The following is a 27316-nucleotide window of genomic DNA, read 5'->3' on the forward strand; positions in this document are numbered from 1 at the left end:
TAATTTAGAATTACTCGGTCCTGTTATTATGTAGATTTAATCGTACAGGAACAGACGTTGTGAACACGAGACATAAAGAAAGACAGTCTTGTGGGCGTTTATTGAGCAATCGGAAGAAAGGGTAATTAATGAAACATTTCGGAAAGCAGAACTGGAAAAAAAAAAAAAAACAAAAACACAGTACTTTTAAAAGCATTATACCAATTTCATTTACTTGTAAAGCACTTATATTTTTCATTTCTTCGTATTTATATTGTTCTCATTATTTACATAAACTAAAGTTTTATTCCTTAAATACATTAAATCGTAAAAGGAAATTTTATAATTTTTGTGTTTAAAGACCGGACACCAAATTTTTAAAGTTGTTTTGACAGATTAAAACATATTTCGGGAAAATTTGTATATTTCTCTTATTGGTCTGAAGAAGTATTTAATAATAAAGAAATTTAAAAAAAAAAATAAAATGCATAATGCACAGTTCTGAAAAGACACTGTTTAAAGTTTATATAATTAAAAAAATTATTTAATTTTGGAAAATCTTGTTCCTCAGACTTTAAATATTTTCCATTCTCAGCGACAAAGTTTGAATTTATGATGTTTTTATCATACGTATAATCGTAGAGTTTCGCCTCCTTAATCGAACTACGTAGATATGTAATTTTATTAGAAAAAGTTTAAAATTTTGGATTATTCATTATTCGTATCGTTGAACTTAGGCCAAAAAAGATAGAAAAAATGTTAATTAAATCTATATTTTTAATATAATTCATTGATGAAATTACATATTAATTAAATAAATCTGTATGTATGAATACTCATATGCAAAAGAGGCAAAGGGCCTTTTTTCAAAAACAAACAATGAAGGGCGATCTAAACACGTTTGAACTCTAAACTTTTCTGGGTTCTCTTTCTAAACTGCATGGTAGATGTAAAACACACAAATACTAAGAAGTTAAGAAATGCTATTTCTGTCTGTACATGGACCATCATCAGTAATGACCGAAATTTTCAGCTGTCTTTCATTAACCAAATAGCCTTCAGTGGCCAGAGGGGACAGGACCCTGGAGTAAGGCTTGAACGAAACACCCGTTCTCACGGATGTTAACTAATGGTTGATTCTCCCCAATAGTATAAATAGCTGTAATTCATCCGCCCTCCCCTGAGTTCAGCCACTTAGCTTGTTTTTCAACTCAATACTCAAAACTCAGACCTTCAAGCGTTAGTTTCCCGAAAAGTTCTTAATTGCTTTCATGTTGCATACAGACTGCTACAATTCCCAGACAAATCCTAATTCTCACTTCTCTTTCGAAACAAATATATACTACCACTATTAATGAAAGAAAAAATTGCATTTTATGAATAACTGAATATGAAATGTAATCATTTATTAAAAAATGAACTTTTCTAAAAATCTCATAAATCAATATTCTGAAAATTTTAAGTGCGGTGAAATACAGCATTTAAGTCTCTCCCTTAACCCTTTCAGTCCCAATGGGTTAAGTCCCAGTAGATGTTTAAAGAAACCTAGAGAGAATTAAATGTATTAATTTACTGCATAGTTGATGTCCCACTGGTAACAGGCATCATTTTTAACATCCCCATTACAAAATTGTTGCGCGCATCTTCTTATAGAGGCTTAGTGACAGACTGTCAATTTCTGTTAGTGTGATTTGTGTCATTTGTGATAATTACCAAGAAGGCATAAAAAAATCAAGTCAGTTGCAACAAATAAATTGGGATTGAAAGGGTTAAACAATTTAAGATGTTTTATAAATTTTCAGTATTTAGTTATTCAGATTTCAACCAGTAAAATCATCTTCTCCAAATGCCATTTGTTAAATGTATTTAAGTCCTCAAAAAAAGTATTTTCCCTTTCATTTAAAGATTTTATATTTTGACAACTTGCACATCCTTGTTTTTGATATTCTGCACTATATCACACGTAAAATTATAAATTTTTGCTCATAAAAACTCACAGAATCATGAGTCTATTTGAATTAATTGTGTTTCTTATATCCAAAACATGTTTAATATGTTGAAGACGTATATTAATAGAGTTTTATAATATATGTTTAGTGGGAAATATGCACTAATATATAACATGCACTAAAATAATTGAGTCACAGGATCAGTAAGAAACCATGGTTATTACCAAAATAAATAAGGACGATGTGCAATATGACAAAGACTACAGAAATGAATGAGGACAATATTTAAAATAAATAAGGACTATATACAGCTCCTCACACTCCCACATCATCACCACTACATAAGAATTAAACATGTTGCAACAATAAAATGAACAAAAAAGAGAGAGTCTGTGCAATCCATTACTCCAAAAAAAGCATATGTTTCGAGTATATACAAGTATTAATACATAGTATGAATCACAACCAACTCACTAAAAGTTGTACTAAACTACAGCACACTAAAAAATACTATACTTCAAATGTAAAGAATTCTTAGGACAAAGAATCGCCACAAAGTAGACTCTCTCTCGAAATATTAATTTTAATTTCGCTACAGATTTTTGGAGTGCATAAATTTAGATATTCTGAAAATTAAGAAACACAAAAGAAAAACATTAAAATTGTCTTAGGAAGTTTGTCACTGTAAGTTCAATAAGTAATTACAAAATTTTCGAGTAAAATGTATATGAAAATTTAAATAAAATACTCTTAAGTGCTTATAAGAAATGTCTTAATATAAAAGTTTTCTTCTACCAATGGCGGCCCTCAGCGGACTTCGGTTTGGCCACTACTAAGTGATGGTTACTTTATTACAGAGGCACCTAATTATAGGTGGGCCACATTTGCCTCCTATGAAGGACAGTTACAATCCTGCCTTCTCCGAGGTTCGAACCCGGGACCTTTGGTATCGCAGCCCGGCGACTCAAACCACTATACTGTCTAGGCGGTCTAAATATAAATGTAAATGTAAGCAATCCTATTTAAAGCGACTACTCAAAGTTCCATTCTTTTTAATCTTGAGTGAATGCGGTAAACTTGCGTAACGATTAAAACCAATGTTTATTGTTCTCAAAAACACTGTTCGTCTTAGAGGGAGATAGTCAGCAAGAAGGTTCACTGCAAGTATACATTATTTCTAAAAAAAAAAAAAAAAAAAAAAAAAAAAAAAAAAAAAAAAAAAGCTGCATGAAGATTTTTGTGATTTTCCTAAAGTATAATGTGCATGTGAACCAGTTCCTGAGAATGTACTCCACAAAGGAATCCCAACCCCCTTAAGCAGATAGCCGTAGTGTGCTTTGGCATAATCTAATAAATCTAAATCCTACTGAAATATTATGCATAGCTGACTTTCTTCATAACTAACAAATCGTCATTCAAGTAACTGTCTGCACGCTGTGCATGGAAATTTTAATGACATTTTAAGAATAAACTGAAACAAAACAAGAAATAATTTTCGCTATAAGAGTATTAGACTAACAAAATTGAAGAAAATAATCTCAAAATTAACTTCAATTTTTTTATAAATAAGGTCATGCAGTTACTTACCTTCCTTTTTCTAATCTTTTTTAGATAATACTTTTCATAAAAAATTACCAGTAAAAACTTTATAAAAATGATTTATTAATGTCCTTTGTTAGATAACTATTAATATTACTTTGTTACTTACTTTGTTAGATTGTTAGTTAAAATTCTATTAAGTGCTATAAGTTGCATTAATTTTCTATGCTTAAGTCTCCTTGAAAATTTATTAGTTAATAAAAAATATGAAAGTAAAAATTATCCTTCTTTCCATCTTGCGCTCATAAATCATTATGGGAATATCCATTTACAGTTATTAAAGCCTGAAAAAAGCATGTCTGCGATGTTATCGTCATGCGATGATTTGTAGATACTTTATTTTTTACCACGATATTTTCGACGACGATGTTTTTAAACTGCGAAGTTTTTGAACCGCTTTATTTTCGACGACGATATTTTTTACCACGATGTTTTAGAACTGCGATGTTTTCTCCCACGATGTTTTCTAGCATGACGTTTTCGCCTTGCATTGTTTTCTCCGTGACGTTTTCGTCCGCGATGTTATCGGCGGACACCGATAAAGGTTACTAGTTAGGACTTTAGCAGTGTACATGGATAAAGTCAAAAGTGTGCGCAATGCCATTTTTGTGCAATTCTGGATGTTTTTTTAAGTGAAAATAGGTCAATGTGTACATGGATGATACCGTGTATGTGCAATTCTTAAAAACGCGGCAAGCAGTGGGCGATTCTGCACTTTCTCCCAATTTCGCACCTAATCTTCGTCATGATTAAGCACTTTTGTTCCATAAAAGTTCTAGCATAAGCGTAATTCGGCTAGCAGATTGTTGGAAAAAAATTATGAGTAAAAAAAAAAAAAATGCCTTTACTTTGTGAAAACAAAATGGCGTCCAAAAAAAAACTAGCAGGTTGCTGTAGCAGGGTTGGTCGCTAAATTTTCGCCAAAAAATCGCCAAGTTACCATAATCCGAAGATTAACCCAAATGGTTTCCAACCTTCTTTCTTTTTTGTACCTCTTAATGAGGCTTTGCAATTATAGTGCATCCCTAATTTCTCTCTTCAGAGTCTCTACCTCCCTTGAATACCTCCCAGTCTTACAATAACAATATTTTAACACCATAAAATCAATAAATTGAAATGAATATAGTCAGAAAAGTATAAGTTCTTGTTTTTCAAAGAATGATAATTTCAAGGATGTTTTAAAGAAATCCCCACTGAAAGGATCTGAAACCAGTGTTTCATTTGGGCAACCAGTGTTTGAACAGTCCCTGAAAGCCTTTTAAATGCATTTGCTTTGTTATTTGAAGCTCAGTTTTTAATGACTTTGTAAAGTGTCACAAATACTTGAGTCTGATCTTTTAGTACATAATTTCCCTACAACCAAAATTGTTTATCATAGCTTTGTATAGTCCCCAAACAAGTTTGATGCAGGCACCAAATAAGAACTACTACTCACAAGTAGTTTCTGTTCTGTATAAAGATCTACTTTTTAACTATCTATTCATTATTGAAATAAACAAAATTTTACTTTTAACAACTTTAAAAAAGCTTCAAGTTTAAAGTAGAACTTTATATTCAAACTGATTTCACTATTACAATTTAAAGAAAGAGAGCTACATATTTCGCTTGATAATTCACTCAGTGCTGAAAATATAGTTAATCACTATATAAGATATGCTGTGACAGAGCTGGGAATAGAGTGGCTAGGTATGATATATACTGTCTTAGGTATCCACAGACCACAGAAGAGTTGCAGGACAAACCCTTTCCCCAAGTATCAAATTGTAAGGCCACAGAAGTAAGTTCATACTGTATGGTGAAGGTCAAGTCTGAATGAAAAATTAAATCATGCAAAAGGAATTGAGTACTCTGACAGATGTGGATACATCAAATTACAACTTATTACATTGTTTTTGAACACAATCCAGCCAGTAATAGTCGCATCAGAAATAGTCAAAATTGCTTTTTCTCTTATCCAAAATCAAACTGAAACTTTCTGAGAATTTTGCTTTTTATTAGTATTTTTTACATAACACTTTTTTATTTAACAATAGTTTATCATGAGTATATTTCCTAGAAAAAGAATTGGTTGCATGATTCGTTCCATACATAATATTAATAAGTTCCTTTAGAAAGTGCTCCAAAAAGGCACGCCTTTCCTAGCCTCATGGGCTTTATCATGATCAGTTAAACTAAATAACTGAATTAAATTATTCCAATTCAAATGAAATTTTTTGAATTAATTTGCAACCTGCATAACTATGTTTGCACCATCATTGAATTTTATTCTAAAGCATTTTTTCTGTTACATGAAAAGGGATGGGATTTATGCCTTTTTGTATAATAGCACACTTTTTTCCCAGGAAACTGGAAATGGCCTAAATTATAAAAATTTTAATGTTTATCTTTTTATATTTTAAAATAAACTAGATTTTTTTCGTATGAGAAAAATTGTAATTATGTACTGAATTTTATAATTAAAGATACATATTTTATAGCAAAACCATACAAAAACTGAAATTTTATATTCTGCTATGTGCAATAAACAGATATATAATATTTATACTGTATAACTTTCTTTTAAATTTAGTCATTTAATTCTCTAAAAAAGTTATGCAGACAAGGTAAAGAATATGTTAAGTCATATAAAATATCACTTCAATTTTTAATCATTTAATTTCACATTTGTCAATTGGCATCTGAACACTTAATGCTGATTTTGTTTTGTCATTTCTGTGGAGAAAAGTATCTAAACATTTCAACTGCCCATTTTAATAAACTACAAAAATGTAAAGACACAACTTCTTTCACACCTGAATGAAACAAGTATCTATAACTTTGAAAAATAAATCACACTAAAAAACATGCTTTACAACACTACCTTGTTTTTTTATCAAGAGAGAATTCTAAGCTGTTTTCAAACATTTGGGTCTAACGCTAACTACATTAGTTTACAAATTATTATTCCCTGAATGATAAACAAATCCAATCCTTTCAGATATGAAGTTTCATAATATAATCATTAGAAACACAAAAATCAACTGAAATAATGGCAACCACTAGTGGCTTAATGTAATTGAAATAATGCCTGATCATCTGAAAAAGATTATTAACCATCTGAGTGGCCCGGGATTTTGGATCTGTCATGAAGACCTATATTTAAAGAGCTTTTATTAGCTAAATGTGTATATTTACCAATTTTAGTCTCTATTTTCATAAACTTACATTCATCAAGATGGCATGTATATTATTAATGAAAGTAAGAAAGCAAAATATCTTAAATTATAAGTTAATATATAACAGTAACAAAAAAATCTCACGACCAGATAAAGCCAGTCTTGCACTCAAAGAGTGTTAAAACAGTATTAGCATATTAGCAAGGATATTTTACATTCAATCAGTTATTGAGGAACCTAAAATCATACCAGGCATTTTAAAATTCAAACTTGCATCTTTTACATCAATACTCACAAAAATATTTTCACATAAATAACTTTTTCAAAATTCTGTTTAACATTTTTCAATGCAGTGATATTCAAATGTAATACAATTCAAAGTCTTTAATTCGGACTCATCGGGACTTTGGCGATTCCGGATTAGGGGTTTTTCTGGATTATAGATCATCAATTTAAATCTAGTAAGATGGCATGCAGAAATTATAAAATTAAAAATATGAAACCGTAATTTATGAAATAAAGAGCAATTATGACCTAAAAGGTATCAAAATTTACAAAAAAAAAAACCTTACTATTCATTTGCTTACTTTATTAAACATTTCTTTCAATGTAAGTTGTTTAAGTTGCTTTGTTTTATGTGCTAATACTTTCTCTTTAATTCTATAAACAGACATAATTTCTTGTTCAGTTACAAAGTTCCGCTGTTGAAGTCCTGTAATTGCTGTGCCGAGAATACCGACTAACTTGTCAATCGAAATTTTTTTGTTTCCACTAACGGGTTTACCATAAGTCGTATTACTCGCCAAAATCCGTGCAACCGTCTACCAAAGTAACACCCTTTCTTCATGCCCTTCATCCATTTTTTGCAGCAATTCCACTTTTTGTTTGATGGACATCGAAACATGCTTTTGCTTTGTAGATCCTTTGGCAGCTCCAGATCAAGCTTACTTTTTATAAAATTGCTCTTGCAAAAAATAATAAGCCGGATCCAATTAGAAGATTAAGGAACAACGCAATCTGCAACATTAACTGAAATAGATAATTAAATAATTTTAGCCTAGCTTATACCATCTGTTAGACATTAAACGCGCATGCATAAATGTATTATGTGCATGCATAAACGTATATGCACATGCATAAACGCTTTTGCGCATGTGTTAACACTACGCATGCGCAGAAAGTTTGTAGCTTTGAGATCCGGATTAAAGACTTTGTACCGTATTTGAATATTACTGCAATATATAGATTAGGTACAGTCAATAAATAATCAAGCAGAGGATATTAAATAAAAAGTATGGTATTTGGAAAAATGGAGACGCGCCTGAAACGTAGTTGCTGGTACAAGGAAAACAATTCGTATGCTTTTCACTTGTTAGGTGGTGATGATGTGAAGCAAGCAACGAGAAAAGGATGATAACCAAGCAGCTGTCAAGTCCATTTATTCCATTTCTGAAAAACAATACATAATGAAGGCATCCAAACAGGTGCAGTGAGGTTTAGTGCTCTTTTTGATGACAGAAAATGTAAGAGGTCAAGAAATCCATTGACAAATGGAAAGGATTCATAAGATCATTGTCAAGAGCTCAGGAACAGAGCAAGTACTTTTGCAAAGGATGCATGTCACCTGGCGATGACAGATGCAGTAGAGTACTGAAGCGTGCCACTGACCAGCATGTTGTGAAAGTGAATGAATTTCATCAAGAAAAACTGTCAATAACGGTAGACGACATATCTGCATCAGTAGGGCTAAGTCATGGTACACTTCACACAATCATCGTGGACATACTAAATTTCCTTAAAGTGTTTGCATTATCTTTGAAATTCCATAAAGTTGTCTCCCACCAATTGACACCAGAACATGAAGTTTGTTGCATGGTCATGTCTCTGCAATCACTGCAGCATTAGATTGATGATGGAAACATCTGTCTGCAGTGGAAGCACACGGATTCCACTCCATTAGTGCTGGCAAAGTAATTTTTTCAGTCTTCTTTGACTGTAAGGGGCTACTCCTTGCTGAATTCCTGGAGCATGGAGCAAACTCAGCAGTATTGTTAAACATTAACAAAGCTCAGGAAGGCAATCAAATTAAAATGTCCTTGTTAACTTTCTCATAGTGTCATCCTGCTGCACAACATTGCTAGACCATATAACAGCTCAGACAACAAAGGAACTTCTGCTGAGATTTAAATGAAAAGTCATGACCTGCCCACCTTATTCTGCAGATCTGTCCCCATGTGACTTCTAGATCTTTGGTGAGCTTATACCGTCTATTACCGTTAGGTATTGCAGGGACAATAGTTACAAAGGGACAATGAAGTCAAAGAGTGTGTGTGCAACTGGTTCAAAACAGCAGATAAAGGTTTTTTGACGAGTATGACATTCCGCGACTAATGTCACAATAGGATTAATGCTTACGCAATTGCGGAAAATATTTTTGAGTTTCAAAATAAATTGTATGAAATATCCTCTGCCTCATTATTTACTGATTGTACCAAATAGCAACATATTAACTACTTTCTCATCAATCATTTTATTAAATATAAAAGATTATACATACGAATTGATACTTGCTGCTGTTTTGGATGAAAGTTTTTCATTCAACTTTGAAATATAAAACCCTCTCCTGTTCAGCCGCAGACACCGTTGAGGACGCGAAGACATGTTCGAAATACTCTCAGAAGTATCGACAGTAGTTTTATCCCTACCATATCCCTTTCTTTCATCTTCGCTAGCTGAAACTTGATTAGGAACATCATCACTTGATGCCTTTCTTTCATTATCTTCAGTCGCTGAGGCTTGCTCAGCCTCACCTGCGTTTCTTTTATCACCACTGGTTGAAACATGGTCAGAAACACTTCGGGATATGGCTGTTACATCATTACCATCAATTGAAGAAATATCACCATTCAGCTGAAAAAGGCCATAGCAAACAATTATAGAAGTAAATAAATGTAAAATGAAATCTAACCAAGTCAACATATTAAGAGGCAGATGATTTAAGTTGAGGTATGCAGGTTTCATGTTACCAGGATAATTTAAAATGATAGAGAAATTAATTACCTTTAACAATTAAAGTTAAAAGACTGAAAAAATCCCATTACTTTATTTTAATGTAAAAAAGTAATTTCATTATTAATATTAAATTAAATATTAAACCTCCGAGTGGCACAGCTTTTTAAATCTGCTTACAAAGACTTGCATTTAAACATAATTTATTAGCTAAATTTGTATGATTACTTATTTTAGTTTTTGCTTTTCTTTAAGATGATATTTACATAATTAAAGAATGTAAGAAAGCAAAATATTTTAAATTATAAGCTAACACATACCAAATGACAAAAATTCTTACAACTGGACAAAGATGGTCATGACACACAGGGGCCTAAATAAGAATTTTGTATCAGGCATGCACTGCCCAAATTTGTTTATAACAAAGACTTAAAAATATTTGGAGAAATCCTGGATGTTTTTACCTTTCCTCTACTAAATATAAAATACTTTCAACACTGCATATCTGCCCAAAGAAGTTTATGAACCATCTTGAACTTGATAAAATCATGAATAAAATAACCTTTGTACAGCTTCCTCATTAATCAAAAGGGGATGGGATTCATCTTATTTTCTTTTTTTAATTTAGGAAATTCATTCATTATGGACATACTACGAGGGTTGGTCAGAAAGTTACTTGCACTGGGGATGAAAGTGTGTTGCAGCACAGGTAGTGGATGATGTAGCGACGCAAGTCGAGGAAGACAGATCGCAAACCATCGTTAGCACAAGTGCTCGGCGTATTGCAGCATCTGTTGACCAACCTTGTTCCATTGTTCATAAACATTCTTCAAAAGGTCTTGCACTACTATTTCTATAAACTATCGCTAGTGCAGCAGCTCTTACCAGCTGATATGTATAGTTGAACTTTTGTGTTACGTTTTCTTGCGCGAGTTGAGCTCTAAGATGAATGGCTAAGAAACATTTTGTGAACCGATGAGGCCCACTTTCATATGGAAAGTGCGGTTAACAAGCACAGTTGCCCTATTTGGGCTGCTACAAACCCACATCAATTCCTACAAATTCCATTACATTCTTCGCATGTAATGGTTTGGTGCAGCTTTACTGCAACCTTCATTGTAGGTCTGTTTTTTTTTTTTTTTTTTTTTTCAAAGAGCACAGCGCCTGTGACATGCACCGTCACCAGTCAACAATCTGTTATTCTGGCTCTTCAGGCTAGCAATGTGATACAACCAGAGTGCTTATGCAGTATGGTGCTCCTCAACACATCGCCCGTTTTGTGAAACAAGTGATCCGGCACCATTTCAGTGAGGACAGAGCCATCAGTCAGCAATTTCCTACAGTTTCACATCCTAGATCACCCAACTTGAATCCTTGCCACTTTTGGCTGTGAGGATGCCTTAAGGCCATGGTTTACAGTGATCCCATCACATCTCTATCCGACCTTAAAGAAAGCATAGAACGTTACATGCGTAATATTCTCCAGTTCCTGCTGCTTTCAACAGTCAAAACGTTATTTTACACTTCCAGATTGTACCAGACAATGGTGGACATCATAGCAAGCATGTTTTGTGAACTTTGGTAGATTTATATGTTCTCAACAAAACTATGATATGCCACCTAAGAGTGGTTTTTTGAAAACTCACTGTTTTTCCCCCAATAAAATTCCCATCATTTCATTCTGTCATTACCTAATTTTCATAAAATTCCACTATATAGTTTTTGCTACAGACTGCTCACAAATTTCAAGTTTAATTATAGACACCCTGTATTTCAGAGTTGGTTAAGGAATATCCTTGTTTGTCTGGTCAGTCCATGTGTAACCACCGGTAATTGTTGAGGTGCACTTTTTGTGTTGGAATTGGATGTTTCTATATTGTTTACTGCAATATCCTTATCTCCTTCCGATTGTCTCAGAGAATCCAAACTTAGCACAACTCAGTATTTGTGTTTTCATAATCAGAAAGCTCACTCTTTTATAATAATTCTAATATTTTGGCATCAGTCAATATTTTATTTACTTCCCTTTTTTTGGGCTGTGAATATCCTACCATACTTGTACCATCTGCCATTTTTAAAAACAAACATAAAAAATTTTAACAAAAAATTTTAACTCCATGCAAATAAAAAAAATAATGCTAAACTAAAATGTGTCTAATTAACCTCTTTGCTCAACTTTTAATGACAAACTAAAAGTAAAGCACATAACTTATGATAGTCAATTACGTCCCAGAGTGTCACCAACATACGAAGTTGCACAATTCCTATGCACTAGCACAGAGCTTCTTAAACTCTTTTCAGTGACCCCTTTTTATCACTAACAGTTTTTTTCATGACCCTATGGCATATAGGACAATTTTGTGGGACCACCATAAGCATTGCGCAAATCCGACACACGCGTGAGTGAAACTGTCAGTTTTTTTCACTTAGGACATAAAACAACGTGAAAATTTTAAATAAGCAACAGGCAAAATGACAGCATCATGTGCAATGCAAGTAAAATAAACGTTTATATTATAAGAAGAATGTGTTGAAACATATTCATTTTTTTTCTTCGTATTGTCTTATTTCTATCTATTTTCAGATACACTGTGTGAAAATATTAGGTAATTGTAAAATTATTATAATAAATTAAAGAAATATCAAAACTGTTAAAATTTTTGGTGACCCCCTGCTGCAGATCCCATGACCCCCATGTGGGTTGCGACCCACAGTTTAAGAAACTAAGCTAGCACATCGGTGGCAGTGAACATGTTGGAAATCTTTTTAAATAACAATTTAATTTCTTGCTTTAATAAAACAGTCATATGATCTGAAAGAAATTCTCAACAATACATTAGAATTAATTCCGTTTTGTTTATGGTCAAGGCAATTTTTAACAGCCTATTGCAGATTTGTAACTAAGCAGCTGAATCATAGCCCTTACATAAAACAAAACAAATGTGCAATTTAAATAGCATTCTATGCTTAAAAGTTTGAGACACTACAAGAAAATTTATAAGATGCTATTAGCTTTACCAATAACTTTTATTTACTTTTTAATGATTTCTATTTAATAGTTTCAGCTATACGTTACAGCTTAATTTCAGATATTAAATGGAACAGAAAAAGTAAAATTAAATTATTTTCTTACTCTCCTGCTTCAAAGAAAATTTTTAGCAATTATACTTAAAGCAGCAGAAAACAATCCAGCTTCATAATTTTATTAGCATGGAATTAAAACCAATTTCAATGCATGTTTAACAATGAAACATGATTTAATGTCACAGCAATAACAGATGTCAATACTCTATAATAGACAAAATAATATCACCTGTCGTTGAGGAGATGCCTGCAAATTTGTAACCTCTATATCCATCGCAGATACAGGCCTAAATGGTATATCATACAACTCAGATAATTTTGGTGAGCCTGAAGACTCCAGATCAGCAGATTCTTCCTTTACAGCCTGAGATGCTTTCTTTACATTTATACACACTTTAATGGTTTCTAAAAAAGTTGAATTTGCAATTTTAAACCAACTTGCAACAAAAACACAAAAATTTACGGATATCTATATGATAAATATATACATTACAAAAATGCATGAAATTGATTAACTATTCTTTGATTTGAAATATGAATAAGAACTGAATGCAACCGTGGCAATGAACATAAATTTTATTATAACTCTCGGTAAAAGTATGTTAATGGGTACCCCTTGGCGATTTTAGGCAGTACATGGATACCGAGTTTGTGCAAGTCTTTGACTTGTTATTTTGGCTTGAGTAGAGGCGACACAAAGCCAAAATAACAAGACAAAGAATTGCACAAACTCCATATCCATGTACCGACCTGTTTTTACTTTTAAAAAAAATCCCAAAATTGCAAAATAATCAAATTGCGCACTTTCTTGGCTTTATCTATATACACATTGACCTATTTTAAAAAGATCAGAGAAAAATAATATAATAAAAAAATATATATAAAAATAATATATAAAAATATCAGAGAATTGCACAAACTAGGCTTTGTGCACTCCCTTGACTTTGTCCATGTACACATCGAACTATATTCACTTAAAAAATCAAAAAAGCAGCCAACAAAGAAATATACAATGTCACGAAACTACATTTTAAATCCAACAAAGAAGTAACATAAAAAAGGAAATTCATCTTTGCACTACACAAAGGAAATATCCACTTATCTTATTTACGAATTAACATATCTTCAGTCAAACAAAATTTTTTAACAGCATCCAAAAACTTCCTAAAATTATCTGAACTAGAACTGTATACTGGCATCACCACATAAATTCCCAAAATAAGAGTCAAAAATACCCTCCATAGTGACGTTCGACCATATGCATTTCCTTCCTACAAACAGGACACCTAATAATGGCTACTAAGTAAAACTTCATTTACACACCAGTCAAGTAATGCTATTTTCTCCTTTCTTTCCAAATTGTACAGAAACTTCAAATTAATCATACCACATTCAGCCATTTTACCATCTAATCCACAAAACAAGCAATATACTTCCTAACCAACACACACCACAAGCTGCTCTTACAAATTTACCGCAATCATGCAACCGATTACGTCATAATAGGGTTTCCATAACATTTAACTACTCAGGCTGCCATAAATGAAACAAGAACTTGACGATAAATAAAACAACTTGGCAATATATGAAACAACTTCGCGATAATACAATAGGTACCCTTCTCTCTTCTCTATTTGAAATCATCCTATGATGCTAAATTTTAACCTCTAGATTAACAGGATGCACTCGAAAGTCTCTTTATTCAGATTCGAGGGCTTGGTAGGTTTAATGACCATTCATCACCTAGTGAAGTTATATTCGGCTTAAAGCAATTATTACTCGCTAATAAGCTACAAAATCATCTTCAAAAGTGTGCATAACTAAAGAAAGCAAAAATACGGATTCATATTTAACATCAGAATTACTTGAAAGGGCTTTGAAAACTGAGGAGGAAGATGCTTTTCCATTAAATGATGATTTGGATTTTATACAGGAACCTTCTCCTATGGCTTGGGAATTAGAATTGAACTCTGCCAGACAATTTTCGACTGCAGAAAAAGAAGTATTAACAAATGTTGCATATTATATTGTCTACCATATGCAGAACAAAGACCTATCACTGGGAACAATACTTCATTCAGAATGGATTAAATTATTGTCCTTAGGAGGCTTGACTGCACCTTCCAATTCAGGGATGAACACAATTTATGGGTTCAAAAAAATATTATGTGCAGTTCATGATACAACTTACTATAAAGGGAAGCATGTAATAGGCACTTTAATTACTAAACTGGAGAAACATTATTAAGTTAATAGAAAAGCAATTAATTTATTTTGCAGAGTGCAAACTTTTATCAGGCTACATTTCTTAATTAGAAATGCATGTTTTTTCCCAAAGAAAAGCAACTCAAAAAGCAAAAAAGTTGATTGTTTCACATGTGGCAGCCAATAAATAACATTTCAACAGCTTGTAAGTGCAGTGTGACTGTGCAAGTACACATGTATATCATTTTGCATTTAAATATAATATTTTTTTATTTGAAATATTTCTGGATGACATTTTTGAAGTTAATAGCTTAAAGCATATTTCAAATGAGAACTAATTAAGTACTTGTTAAAGTTATTCGTATGGTATCCTTTGTAACAAATTATTAATTCAATTTTGTACTAGCTTAGCATTCTAGATAAAACATCAAAGTCATTGGCATAAAAAAAGACTTGCGTCCTTAATGCCCACTTTTGAAAAATTAAATAATTTTTTTAGGTACTGCGAGTAACACTATTTTGCCAAAATTAAGATAACCATCTTACATATATTTATTTAGATGTAAGTTCCAAAATTACTTAAAAAATATCTATTATTACATTAAATCGGAAGAGAAATATGCCAATGTAAAATTTACAACTAGGCAAAAAATCTGCGGTACATTAGCAAAAATTGTGCCATATATTCCATATATGTTTAAAACCATGTCAATCTAAGTTTTTTTTTTTTTTTTGACAATTTTAAATAGCTGTTATTAAAGTTAGAAGCAGTAGTAGAATTCTCACAGTTAGCATGCAGAAATGATTATAAATAAACACGCATTTAAAAAAAAAAAAAGGCAAATTTAAAAAAAAAAAACAGAATTTTATGTTAAAAGAGTAGCACATTTTATCTATTATTTTAAAACTGAGCAAGTATTATTAAATTTTTTAATGTTCAGTGTAAAATGCATATAGCAGTACAACATTGTCTCTCCCAAATTATAGCTTTCTTTGACAAACAGTTTATTTTAAATTCTGGTCCTTCAAATTTAAAACAATAATTTCTATGTAGTGCATTGCATCTCCGTGCTCAGTATCAACATGGCTATGTAGTCCCTTCTCAACTTCCTGTTTCAGGAGAAAAAGCTCTATGAGCTAGATCTTCTCTTCTAAGTCCTGCATACAGTGACAATGGATATGTACAAAGGTGTAACTTCTTCATCACTTCCGTGCAAAACTACTGACTGTATTGTTAGTCTCCTTGGACCTTTCTGAAGGTACCCTCTGTGTCATTTTATTTATTCCTACCAGTTTTATCCGTCAAAATGGGTCTCCTGGATCTTTTTCTTAGTTCAGATGCTGGAAAATAGCAAGCGACACAGATCTGTATGCAAGTGAGCCACATTTCCGAGAAACAGATGATTAACCTCCTTACCTCCTATGAACTGGAAGTTGATCTGTCAGCACTATCCTTACCTTCAGGGCAGATGTTTTTATTTTATTTGGCTTATAATTCCTTACTAAATGTATTATTTCATCTCGATGTACTCCGTCTTTGATATGATTTAAATCAAGTTCCTCATCATTATAATTCGCTTCTGATAGTGAAGAAAGTGACACAGAGGTTATTGAAAACGAAAAAATTTCGATTGACAAATTAGTCGGTATTCTCGACACAGCAATTATAGGACTTGAACAGCGGAACTTTGTAACTAAACAAGAAATTATGTCTGTTTGATAGAATTAAAGAGAAAGTATTATCACATGAAAGGAAACAACTTAAACAACTTATATTGAAAGAAATGTTTAACAAAGTAAACAAATAAATATTAAGCTTTTCTTTTTGTAAATTTTGATACCCTTTAAATCATAATTGTTCTTTATGTCATAAATTATGGTTTAATATTTTTAATTTTGTAATTTCTGCATGCCATCTTACCAGATTTAAACTGATGATCTATAATCCGGAAAAATCGATAATCCGGAATCGAAGTCCGGATGAACGACTTTTGACTGTACTTGCTATTAAACTGTGCATTTACTAATCTTCATAATTCTAAAAGTGTTCAGACACAAACTCATTTGCGTCCCCTACAGCAATATTAAGAAAGCCATCACGCTTAGGATTCTAATAACATAGGAAATCTTCTGGAATGGTCAGCTTTTGAATAAACTGAGAAATGTGACGTCTAAAGTGGAGTACTGGGAGAGCACTAGAAACCGAGGGAGGAAGTGTTGTTAACATGCCTAAAGATTGGTCACCCTCGAGTCGCACAGTCACGACCTTTTCAAGGCCAACAGAGAACCTATTTGTTCAAATTGTGATTGCATTTTCTCTGTGCATCACATTTTAATTGAATGTCTGTATTTTAAGAATCTTAGATGGAAGAATTTTAGCAAGTGTGACTTACCTCTTGACCATATAATCAGGAAAGAGATAAATGAAAACTTGTTTCAGTACCTGGAAAAAAACGGAGGTTATTATTTAATATAATTTTGCATACATGTTTTATCTTTATTTTAATAATATATTTTAATGTATCTTATGTTTATGATTTTACTACAGCCTTGTGTATTCCTCAACTTTAAGTAACTGTTGATGTCAACATTCATCATTTTATCATTTCATATGTTATTTTAAACTTGTGTCTATGTGAAAAATGTGCTTTTATCTTGTTTATACTGAAATAACTGACATGGTTTGGCATGGTATGATTTGGCACATATAATCTCTGAGGTTTTGCACCAGAAAATTCACTACTTTTTTTTTTTTTTTTTTTTTTTCCCCTTTGGCAATACAGCATGATGTAAAGGCTCTTCCATTGTAGAGGTTTTATTTCTCTTAGATTTTTCCTTAAGACAGATATTTTGTATCATCTAGTGGAATACTTTTTTACACCTAACTGACAAAACAAAAATGGTATTTTATAGAACAGCATACAAAAATGATAAATGAGTCTTTTTTTCTAACACTGATGATATTTTTACAAAATTGGATAGTGATAGTTACAGCAATTTTAACACAGATATATTTATTTGTTTATATGTATTTATTTGAGGTAAGACAAAAATTATACATGTTACTTTTTTATGAAAGATATTTTTAATTATTTTTATTTTTATTAATGTGTTGTCTTAAATAAAATCTCTGATTGTTTGGATATGTTTATCTGAGGTAAGTCAAAAATTAAATTACTCTGAATTTTTAGAATTTCAGTATTTTATTAAATTTTAAGGAAAATCTGGAAAAGTTTAAAAATTAAATCTATTAACTACCTGAAGACACCTTTCATAATATACCAAAACCTGAAACAAATGGACCACAAATATACTGATGAGCCAAAACATTATGACCATCCCCCACATTTCTAAACGAACTCGTCTGGATGACATGGAGTGCATATGATTAAGTGGGAATGGTATTTAACTGCTGCTTGGAAAAGACAAGGAATCAGTGATGGGAAAGGGTGCTTGCTGACTTAAGTGAATTTGATAGAGGGCAGACTGTCCACAAATCATCACAGAAAAATGATGTAGAAGAATGTTCCGCTTGGCACAGTAAAATCGGCAGCTGACAGAGCTGACAGCCTAATAATGCAGGTCCAAGTGCATGTGCTCGAAACACATAGTTCAGCAGACACAGTTGGATATGGGACTGTGCAGCAGACATCTCACTCATGTGTCTTCCTTGACCAAGTGCTATCGTTAACTAGGTCTACAGTGGACCCGGGAACTTTGAGACTGGACCATGGATAAGTAGAAGACTGTTGACTGGTCAGATAAATCACGACTGGTCAGATAAACCACAACTGCTCATTCACCACATCAATGGTCATGGCAGAGCATGCCGTCTTCCACGTAAACCGCTGCTCTCCACTTAAGCAGCAGGTCATACACAGGCTGATGGTGGTAGTATTATGCTTTACGGGCCATTCTCATGGTTACCTCTGGGACCCTTAGTTATGGTAGAACAGACCATAAAAGCTGCAGACTATCTGAACATAACTGCAAATCAGTTCCACCCTTATGCGGTGTGTCTTCCCAAACAGAAATTGAATCTTCCAGTAGGACAACACCCTATGTCACAAGCTTAGAATTTTGTTGGAGTTGTTCAAGGAGCATAAGGATAAATTCCAATTAATGTCATGGCCCACCAACTCGCCGAATCTTATGCCAATACAGCACATTTGAGACGTCATGGAGCGGTAGCTCACAGCTCAAACATCACCATGTCGGAATATCTCGACTCAGCGCAATCACTGCTTAGCCATTTAGTACAACCTGCCTCCAGTCATATACCAAGAACTTGTGACATCCATGCCAAGGCAAGTTGCAACTGTTTTGCAGGACAAAGGTCGCACAATGCATTATTCAGCATAAGGTCATAATGCTTTGGCTCTTCAGTGTATAATTTATGCAAATCACCTCCCCCCCAAGTTAGGCTTACCAGCACGAACTGATCATTCCCACAAGACAGCGTATACTATCAGCATACTGCTCCGAGAGAGCAGTTCAGTGACTCAGGTGCCCATCGTGAATAGGTTAAAATAACTACTGTTTTTCATGTGTTAGACTAGCGAAACATTAGTCACCAATGGCTGACAACTTTGCAAGACAGTTTGGCAGAAAAACTGATAGTACCAAAAAATTACAAAAGTTTTCTATCATAAATTTTTGTTTGTAATTTCAAACTCACTATTGATACAATGAAATCTGCTTACTCAATCTCTCTCATTTCCTTTAAAGGTTTCTGGATTATATTTTATACTGGCTCTTTTCTTTGTAGCAAAAGCTTGAAAAACATTTAGGCTGATCTTTAGAATATGGTAACTGGTAATTTGGCAACATTTTGGACGCGATAAAGGTTACTACCTGGGACTTTGGTAATAATGTGAGCAGTACTCAGTTCATGGACCTTACAAGAAATGGTAAATGGAACTCCTTCACGGATATAATGAATAACTTCAAATATACTGTGTCATAAATTAGTCTATGGACGAATCACTCATATTAAGATAAAAATGAAATTTGTTTCAGAAATTTATTATAAAAAATTTCCTTCAAACAATCTCGCAACCACAATTTAACTTGTACAATCCTATATAATGTTCACCCAACAACAGATATACTCATTTGGTAAACCCCATGTGTTGCTATGTTGTCCCATATTTGAATATACCTATTTCTAATAAATTGCATGCATAAGCTGCCTCCCTGATTTCCTTCTGCATTTTTTGTGAAATAAAATGTGTCTTGCACATAATAGCATACAGTTTATTAGAATTATTAATACTGATATCCGTATCCTCAGAAACATTTGGTCACTAAGAGGTTTGCAAAAGAAGGTTCACTGTATAGGTATATATGTAAATATACACACACTAAACACACATTTTAAAAAGAGAAGGAAATTTAGTCATATAAATTCCTATCTCAAGTTTGCTGATGTGCATAATTAAGCCTTTATAACAATAATAAATATGTAAGAGATTATACTAGAATTAAGCATAAAAGAGAAATCTATTGAAGAAATAACACTGCCAATTAGTTACCCAGAAAAGGCATGTATTCATATTATTTTAGTACAAAACAGTCTTGTATACTGGAAGACAGAAAAATTTTGAATATTGAGGCCTAGCTCCAGCATTTTCAGCCTCCTAGGCAATCAGAACAACTGGTGCTTGATATAAATTAAACATATTAATCATTCAAAGCAAGATATTCTTTTTTTTAGTTGTCATATGTTTGGAGCCAGCCCATTGACTATTTGAGGGATTAAAACTCGTCAATTAAACATTAAAAATACACCCAACTCTAAGTGAAAAAAATATTTTTGCATTCTCTTAATAAAATTTTTACATGGATCATACATTTTTTAAACGTAATTTAAAAAAAAAAAAATCTTTAAATTACTGAAGGAAAATTTAAAAGTAGTAATAAACTAGAAATGATTAAGTAATAGATTACAATTAAAGAGTAGAAAGGATTTATTTTAAGTCAGAAATAAGTACATTATTAATAAAAATTTTGGGGATATTCAGAAAACAGGCACTTGGTGAGCTTCATGAAATCGCGTTACGTAACTAGGGAGATAAGCGCCAAACAGTGGAAAGAGTGTTTAGGTACCTAGTTCAGATGGCAACTAAGATGGGGAAAAGCAAAGGAATATTTTCTTTCAATGGCATTTGGATGTCACAAGACTTTGCAGATAAATCTTTGTGCTAATGAACACGACTTTGTCAGTACATGTTTTGAATACGCTATTTAATTATTTTCTAAATAAATTAATTTCTAAATAAATTTTTTTTTTTTTTTTTTTTTTTTTTTTACAAAATATGCTCCCTTTTCCATACTTATGGCTCACATTATCCCATATGTATTTACTTACACACAATTACTTTCTATTATTAATTTTTTTAAATAAATTAATTACACATCCAATCACAATAAAATTATTTTACTTTTACACTATAGAATATTCTTAGATCACATGTATTTTCAGGTAATTTCTAATTAGAATACAATTTTTTTAATTATCTACTTACTATTTAAATAAATATATAGGAGTCATTTATCTGGCCATATAAATTAATTGTACTTCTAATATAAATATATATATATTTTAATTTATGAAAGTCATTTGTTTAATAATCTACCCAAATACCCTTTTTCTAATTATGTCCATGTATAAATAGGATTATTTAGAATATAAAAAAAGGACTCCCAGGCTATTTGCTTAAGAGGAGGGAAGCCTGTTAACCGGGGCTTGACTCCAAGACTGCCAGTGAGCAACAGTTTTAACATTTAATGATAAACCTGTCTCATATAAGCAGTTTAACCCCCTCTAATCAAGTTTATATTCAAATATATTTATTAAAATGCTTATGAGACTTTGAAATGGTAATTATTATAAAGTATTAAACAAACATTATTCTGCTATTTTTCTACATGAAGTATATTTCACCGATTTCTTTACATACAGGATTTTGTGAATTAAACATTTCTGATAACAGAAGAGCACTGCCCTTTTTTTTTTTTTTTTTTTTTTTAAGCTGCTTCTGTTTCACAGGAACTATCCAAACACTACACATGGCTCTAAATGGCTGATGATTTCTACTGTATGGTTTGTTTTTCCTCGTGTATACAGTGAATATGAGCCAGTTCTTCACAAAGGCATCCCTTCCCTTGGGCATATAGCCCTTGAGTACTTTCTCACATTCATATAACCTAACATCTAAACGACTAGTGTCCTGTGAAGATAGTCACCTTACAGAATATGACTACCATGATGTTAAAAACCAATGTTTGTTTATATTCTCAGAAGCACTAATTTTACAAGTGATCATCATGAGATATTTCACGCTATTTTTTATCAAAACATAAAACTGCATGGCTGGAACTGTTTCTATTAAGTACAGTTAAATTATTAATGTTAGATTCAAAATAAATATAATCATTCTGATTATGCGAAAAATTTAGCTCCATTTCAATCAATTTCTATTTTATACAGGGAAAACTGTTTGAATTTGTATATACTTCATATTTTTTAAATACAGTAACTCAATGAACCATTTGTTACCAAATAATAAAATATTTTCTTTCAAAATTTAAGCTTTAAGTGCACCATCTTACAATGGTGATCCATTTAAAATTCTTCAGATGATTTAGTTTCATTGTCCACTGAGCAAGTACAAAATGTAGTTGGAAAAGAAAGAATTTTTTCCACAAACAAGTCCTTTTGTGGGCCTTACGAGTTCCCAAAAACATATATCTAGAAGGCACAATTATTTGATTCGGTTAATCTTTGGAATATGGTAACAGGTAGTTTGGCGACATTCTGGTAAGGCGATAAAGGTTACTAGCTAAGACTTTAGCAGTGTACATGGATAAAGTCATATCATTTTTGTGCAATTCTGGGATGTTTTTTTAAGTGAAAATAGGTCGACGTGTACATGGATGATACCGTGTATGTGCAATTCTTATAAACGCGGCAAGCAGTGGACGATTCTGCACTTTCTCCCAATTTCGCACCTAATCTTCATCATGATTAAGCACTTTTGTTCCATAAAAGTTCTAGCATAAGCGTAATTCGGATAGCAGATTGTTGGAAAAAAATGTTGAGAAAAAAAAACATGCCTTTACTTCATGAAAACAAAATGGTGTCAAAAAAAAAACAACTAGCAGGTTGCTGTAGCAGGGTTGGTCGCCAAATTTTCGCCAAGTTACCATAATCCGAAGATTAACCTTTGATTCTTATACATATAATATCCCTCCTTTTTGTGTGTGTCCACTGTGCAAATATGAAATGTAATTGGAAAAGAAATAAAGAATTGTTTCCACAAACAAGTCTTTTTGTGAGCCTTGCAAGTTCCATGGGATATGTTAGCAGAATCATATCCCACGAAAATCTCTTCGCTGCTACATGAAGCAGCACTAAAAAAAATTCATGTCAAATGTATTTACAAAATTCAGGTATATTTAACATAACACAAGACATTTTCACTCAGGATCATATCCTGAAGTTGAGCACAGCATAGAATTGGGCAGCTGTTCCCACATTATCCAGAACAACAAGGGTAATATTTAAAAAACAAACAACACATTAATATAAAACTCAGTTAACAAAACAGACCTGTTATAAATAATGATGACATAAAGAAATTTTCTCTTCTAAAATTTACTTCCGAACAGAATTTAATTAAGGCAACACGATAATTTACAACAAATCACCATACATGGAGCCAATACATCGTTCTTCATATTCACATGCAATCAGAAACCAGCAGAAAATCATAAGATTCTTTTGACAAATCCTACTGGGTTATAAATATGAGCGACAATTTTAAATTTAAGCATGAGAAATTGGACTTTTATAACTGCCTCTAGCTCAAAATCACTTAAGAGTTAATTCTAAATTAACTTTATCACATTCATTTTAAACAGTTCAAATATGTTAAAGATGTATGCTAGTAACCAAAACTGAAACTATGAGTGAATATGCACCAAATCGAAAGAAACGAAAATCTACCAAACTATAAATTTTTAAAAAGATTTAATACATAAAATGTATTCTTCACCAATGGATCACCTCCACTTACTCTCTATAACAGTGGTGTTTGATTAACGACGAAATACCTCCGTTTCGCGATTTAACAATACGAGAAAAATTTCTAATTCGCGTAATATCAAAACACTTAAGACTACAGCGTCACTTCATACAACAACTCGCCCTTAATGATACTTTAATATTTCGACTGTTTACTTGCCTGTAGCAGATGATAACACGCCTAGTCCCCTCACTTAACCCTAATCAATGTTGCCAAACTTAAAAACGTACCTAATATAATGATAACAAAATGCTCGATAATAATGATAACAAAATGCTCGATAATAATGAGGCAGACTATTAGATTATTTCCATGACACAAAAAGACTCATCAAATACGACCGTTGGAGGACTGTAGGAGTCTTTAACCTTCTTGGTAGGAATGAGTAGGCTCAATTTCTTTTGAGTAAAGGCCGTCAGGCCGAATAGTCCAAAACACCTCAATTCACCGCAATTAAAAAAAATTGGTGCTTGCTGACATTGCCCTTAGGTGAAGATCCCCTGTTTATGCTTTTGCGGCAAGAGCCTGCTTTGTTTTTAGTCTCACTTGCTCATGTTAATTTCTTTATTTTTTCAATGAAGGCGTGGCTACCTTTTGATGGGCGGGGTCTTTTACGCGTTCGTATCTCTTGTTATACCAATAACGCAGCTCTGAAGTTGCTCCTTTTTCTATCTTAGCTCCCTTCCTTCATTTGTACAACTAGTTGATATTATTACAAAAAAAAAGGGTTTTTTTAGACTGACATATAGGTTATTGTGTGCTGCAACACAAAAGCGCTGAAACAGCTTCAACGATTCAGGAGGCAACATGTTAATTTCAACGAGATAATATACTGTTATATGAAGTCGTTGGTTAATTTAGCCTGGACTTCTTCATATGATGAACGGCGATCCCGAAATGAACAGTTTGTAGCACTCCTATTTATCCGTAAGGTTTTCTTTTATATTAGCATGCCTTGTCTTTCAAGAAGTACTCAAAATTATGCTTAATTCCGTTACTATAGTCCTATTACCCATGGAAACGATATTTATTTATCCTGTATTTGATATATGTATTTATACTACGTCACTTTTATATCATAAGGCTAACTTCTTAAATTAAATTTTAGTTGATATAAAATGTAATTTCCTAAATGTTATAATACTTTTATATAAAATTATGCTTGTGTATAAAATTATGCTAGGGTATCTATAAATTTTAATTTAAGTAAATTCACCTATTATATTATTTTTACCTATTTATATGTATGCAATTATTATTTCGTACATTATTTTATCTTATTTTTTGTCTTGCCGACGCTCATAGTTAACTCAATTACACTTAATTACTTAGCGTTACATTTCAGATTCAGAGGTTTCTCCGTTTCAGACATATACACTCCGTTATCCATGACGGCGCTGCGATCTCAAAAGATGGAGGCAAAATCGTAGCAGAGCTTCTGTCTTTGCATAAGTTGGCTTCTCATCTAGACTTAAACGGTAATGCAACTGGACCTCCAATTTTTACTTTTTCTTTATTTTCCCCCCAACACATCATCTATTCAGCTCTACCAAACACATTTATTACACCCACTTGGGAGACACCATTTATTGTAAAAAAACACAGTTTCCTTCCCTTTTGACTACACTCATAGCCTCAACCGTATTTTAGGATTTTTTCTACCTCTTTTCTTTTTCTTTCTATAAGCCCTTTCTTTCTCTCACTCTCTCGCTATTACTTTTGGGCAATGTATTTTAATTTTTTTGTCCATTTTTTCTTCCTGACCTTTGCAGCTCGTATAAAATATAAGTTCCTTTTTACTCTCCTCTGAAATGCTTATTTGCCCCCCTTTCTATGTACCTTTCCTTCTCACCTAAACTTGATTTTTTGCCCATCGGTGCAGAAAGACTTCTTGAAAGTTAGCAATAACCTAGAACAATAGTTGCTTATAATTATATGGTTCCTTCCTCGTAACTACTCTGAACAGACGGTACTTCCCGAGCCCCCGTTTCTTGCTTTGAGGTATGTCTTGAGAGGGAAAGGAGATCTTGGGCTTCGGCAGATGTATCGGTCACATTAAATACAAACTTGATCCTTGCTTTCCCCTGTACGAAATTTCGCCATAGATTGCGCCAAAAGAGTCTCCTTTTCCCGCCAGGTTCGTATTACATTATCAAAATCTGGGATGTGAAGCGTGATTGATGTGAGAAATTAAGTGCAAGTAAGCCGTATTTTTGCGTTTGAAAAGCTGGAAATTATAATAAATCGGCTACTATTCATCCAAATAAAATGAATATGGAATTTGAAAACAAACTATTTGAGAAATCTTCCAGTAGTATTTAAAGATTATCTAAAACATTTATTTCAAAATGACAGTGCGTTTACGTGTGAACCATAAATAAACTTCTTCATTAATCATAAATAAAGTCTTGATAAATAAACTTCCTCATTGTAATTAAGATACAATAACAACCTCCTTATTGTATTCAAGATTTTAAAAGTGTTAACTGCTGCTTTATGATAAATTTATACCTTTCCTTTCAGTTTCTTTTTATTGATGCTGGTTGGACCGGTGGTTTGCAAAGAATAAGTCTGTACACCATTTTTCTTCCGAACGCTTTGCCAGTTTTCATTCATCATGATAATTATATTAATTATATTATTGAATTATTAATTATATTATTGATTTATTAATTATATTATTATATATATTATCATTTGTAAGCCATTTTAATCATTTACGAAATATTAATAAATTATTCCAAAAGTGAACCTTTGAACTGCTTAGTTTCGTATATGTACTTCAATATATATATACTGTAAGCTTTTCTCTGGGTTCGGAGTACTTTCAGAAACTTAGACAAATAATATAAATCTAATTATAATAACACAAATTTAATTAAATGAATATATGAAATGTACATGAGATACTTTTCTTGATTTCTTCATTTACTACGATAATGCATACATAACTGTTATCACAAACAGTACTTTTATCACATAAACTATAGTTCTTAATCTTTACACAAAATATTCTTATCGTATAAATACAAACATAACTAAATATATACACAAAATACATACACTCTTATCATAATAAAAATATATATATACAATATCTTTATCATATAAAACTATAGTTTTTAATCTTATTAAGTGAACAGCCCAGACTAATAACTAATTTTGAGATCAGAATATAATCACTCAAATTTGAAAGACATGTACTTAACTGAAAACATTTTATGAAATACAGCATTTAGAAGCCAAA

The 27316-nt window shown here is 32.3% G+C and overlaps 1 protein-coding gene across 3 annotated transcripts in view; it reads right to left on the reverse strand.

Moving 5' to 3' along the window:
* Window positions 1-24328, reverse strand: part of LOC118188760 (uncharacterized) — a 44219-nt gene extending 19891 nt beyond the window's left edge. For 2 of the 3 annotated variants that reach the window (XM_085810021.1, XM_085810019.1), the window contains exons 1-4: window positions 24061-24222; window positions 17374-17423; window positions 13005-13180; window positions 9240-9592 (exon numbers count right to left, since the gene is read on the reverse strand). In XM_085810021.1, the coding sequence (XP_085666147.1) occupies window positions 9240-9592; window positions 13005-13049 (398 nt within the window). In that variant the 5' untranslated portion in view covers window positions 13050-13180; window positions 17374-17423; window positions 24061-24222. The other variant, XM_085810020.1, reaches the window with a different exon arrangement.
* Window positions 24329-27316: the final 2988 nt, after the last annotated feature.

Source organism: Stegodyphus dumicola, chromosome X2 (genome assembly GCF_044657685.1).
Source record: "Stegodyphus dumicola isolate Sdum_Otavi_A_Nest chromosome X2, ASM4465768v1".
Lineage (NCBI taxonomy): Eukaryota > Metazoa > Arthropoda > Arachnida > Araneae > Eresidae > Stegodyphus > Stegodyphus dumicola.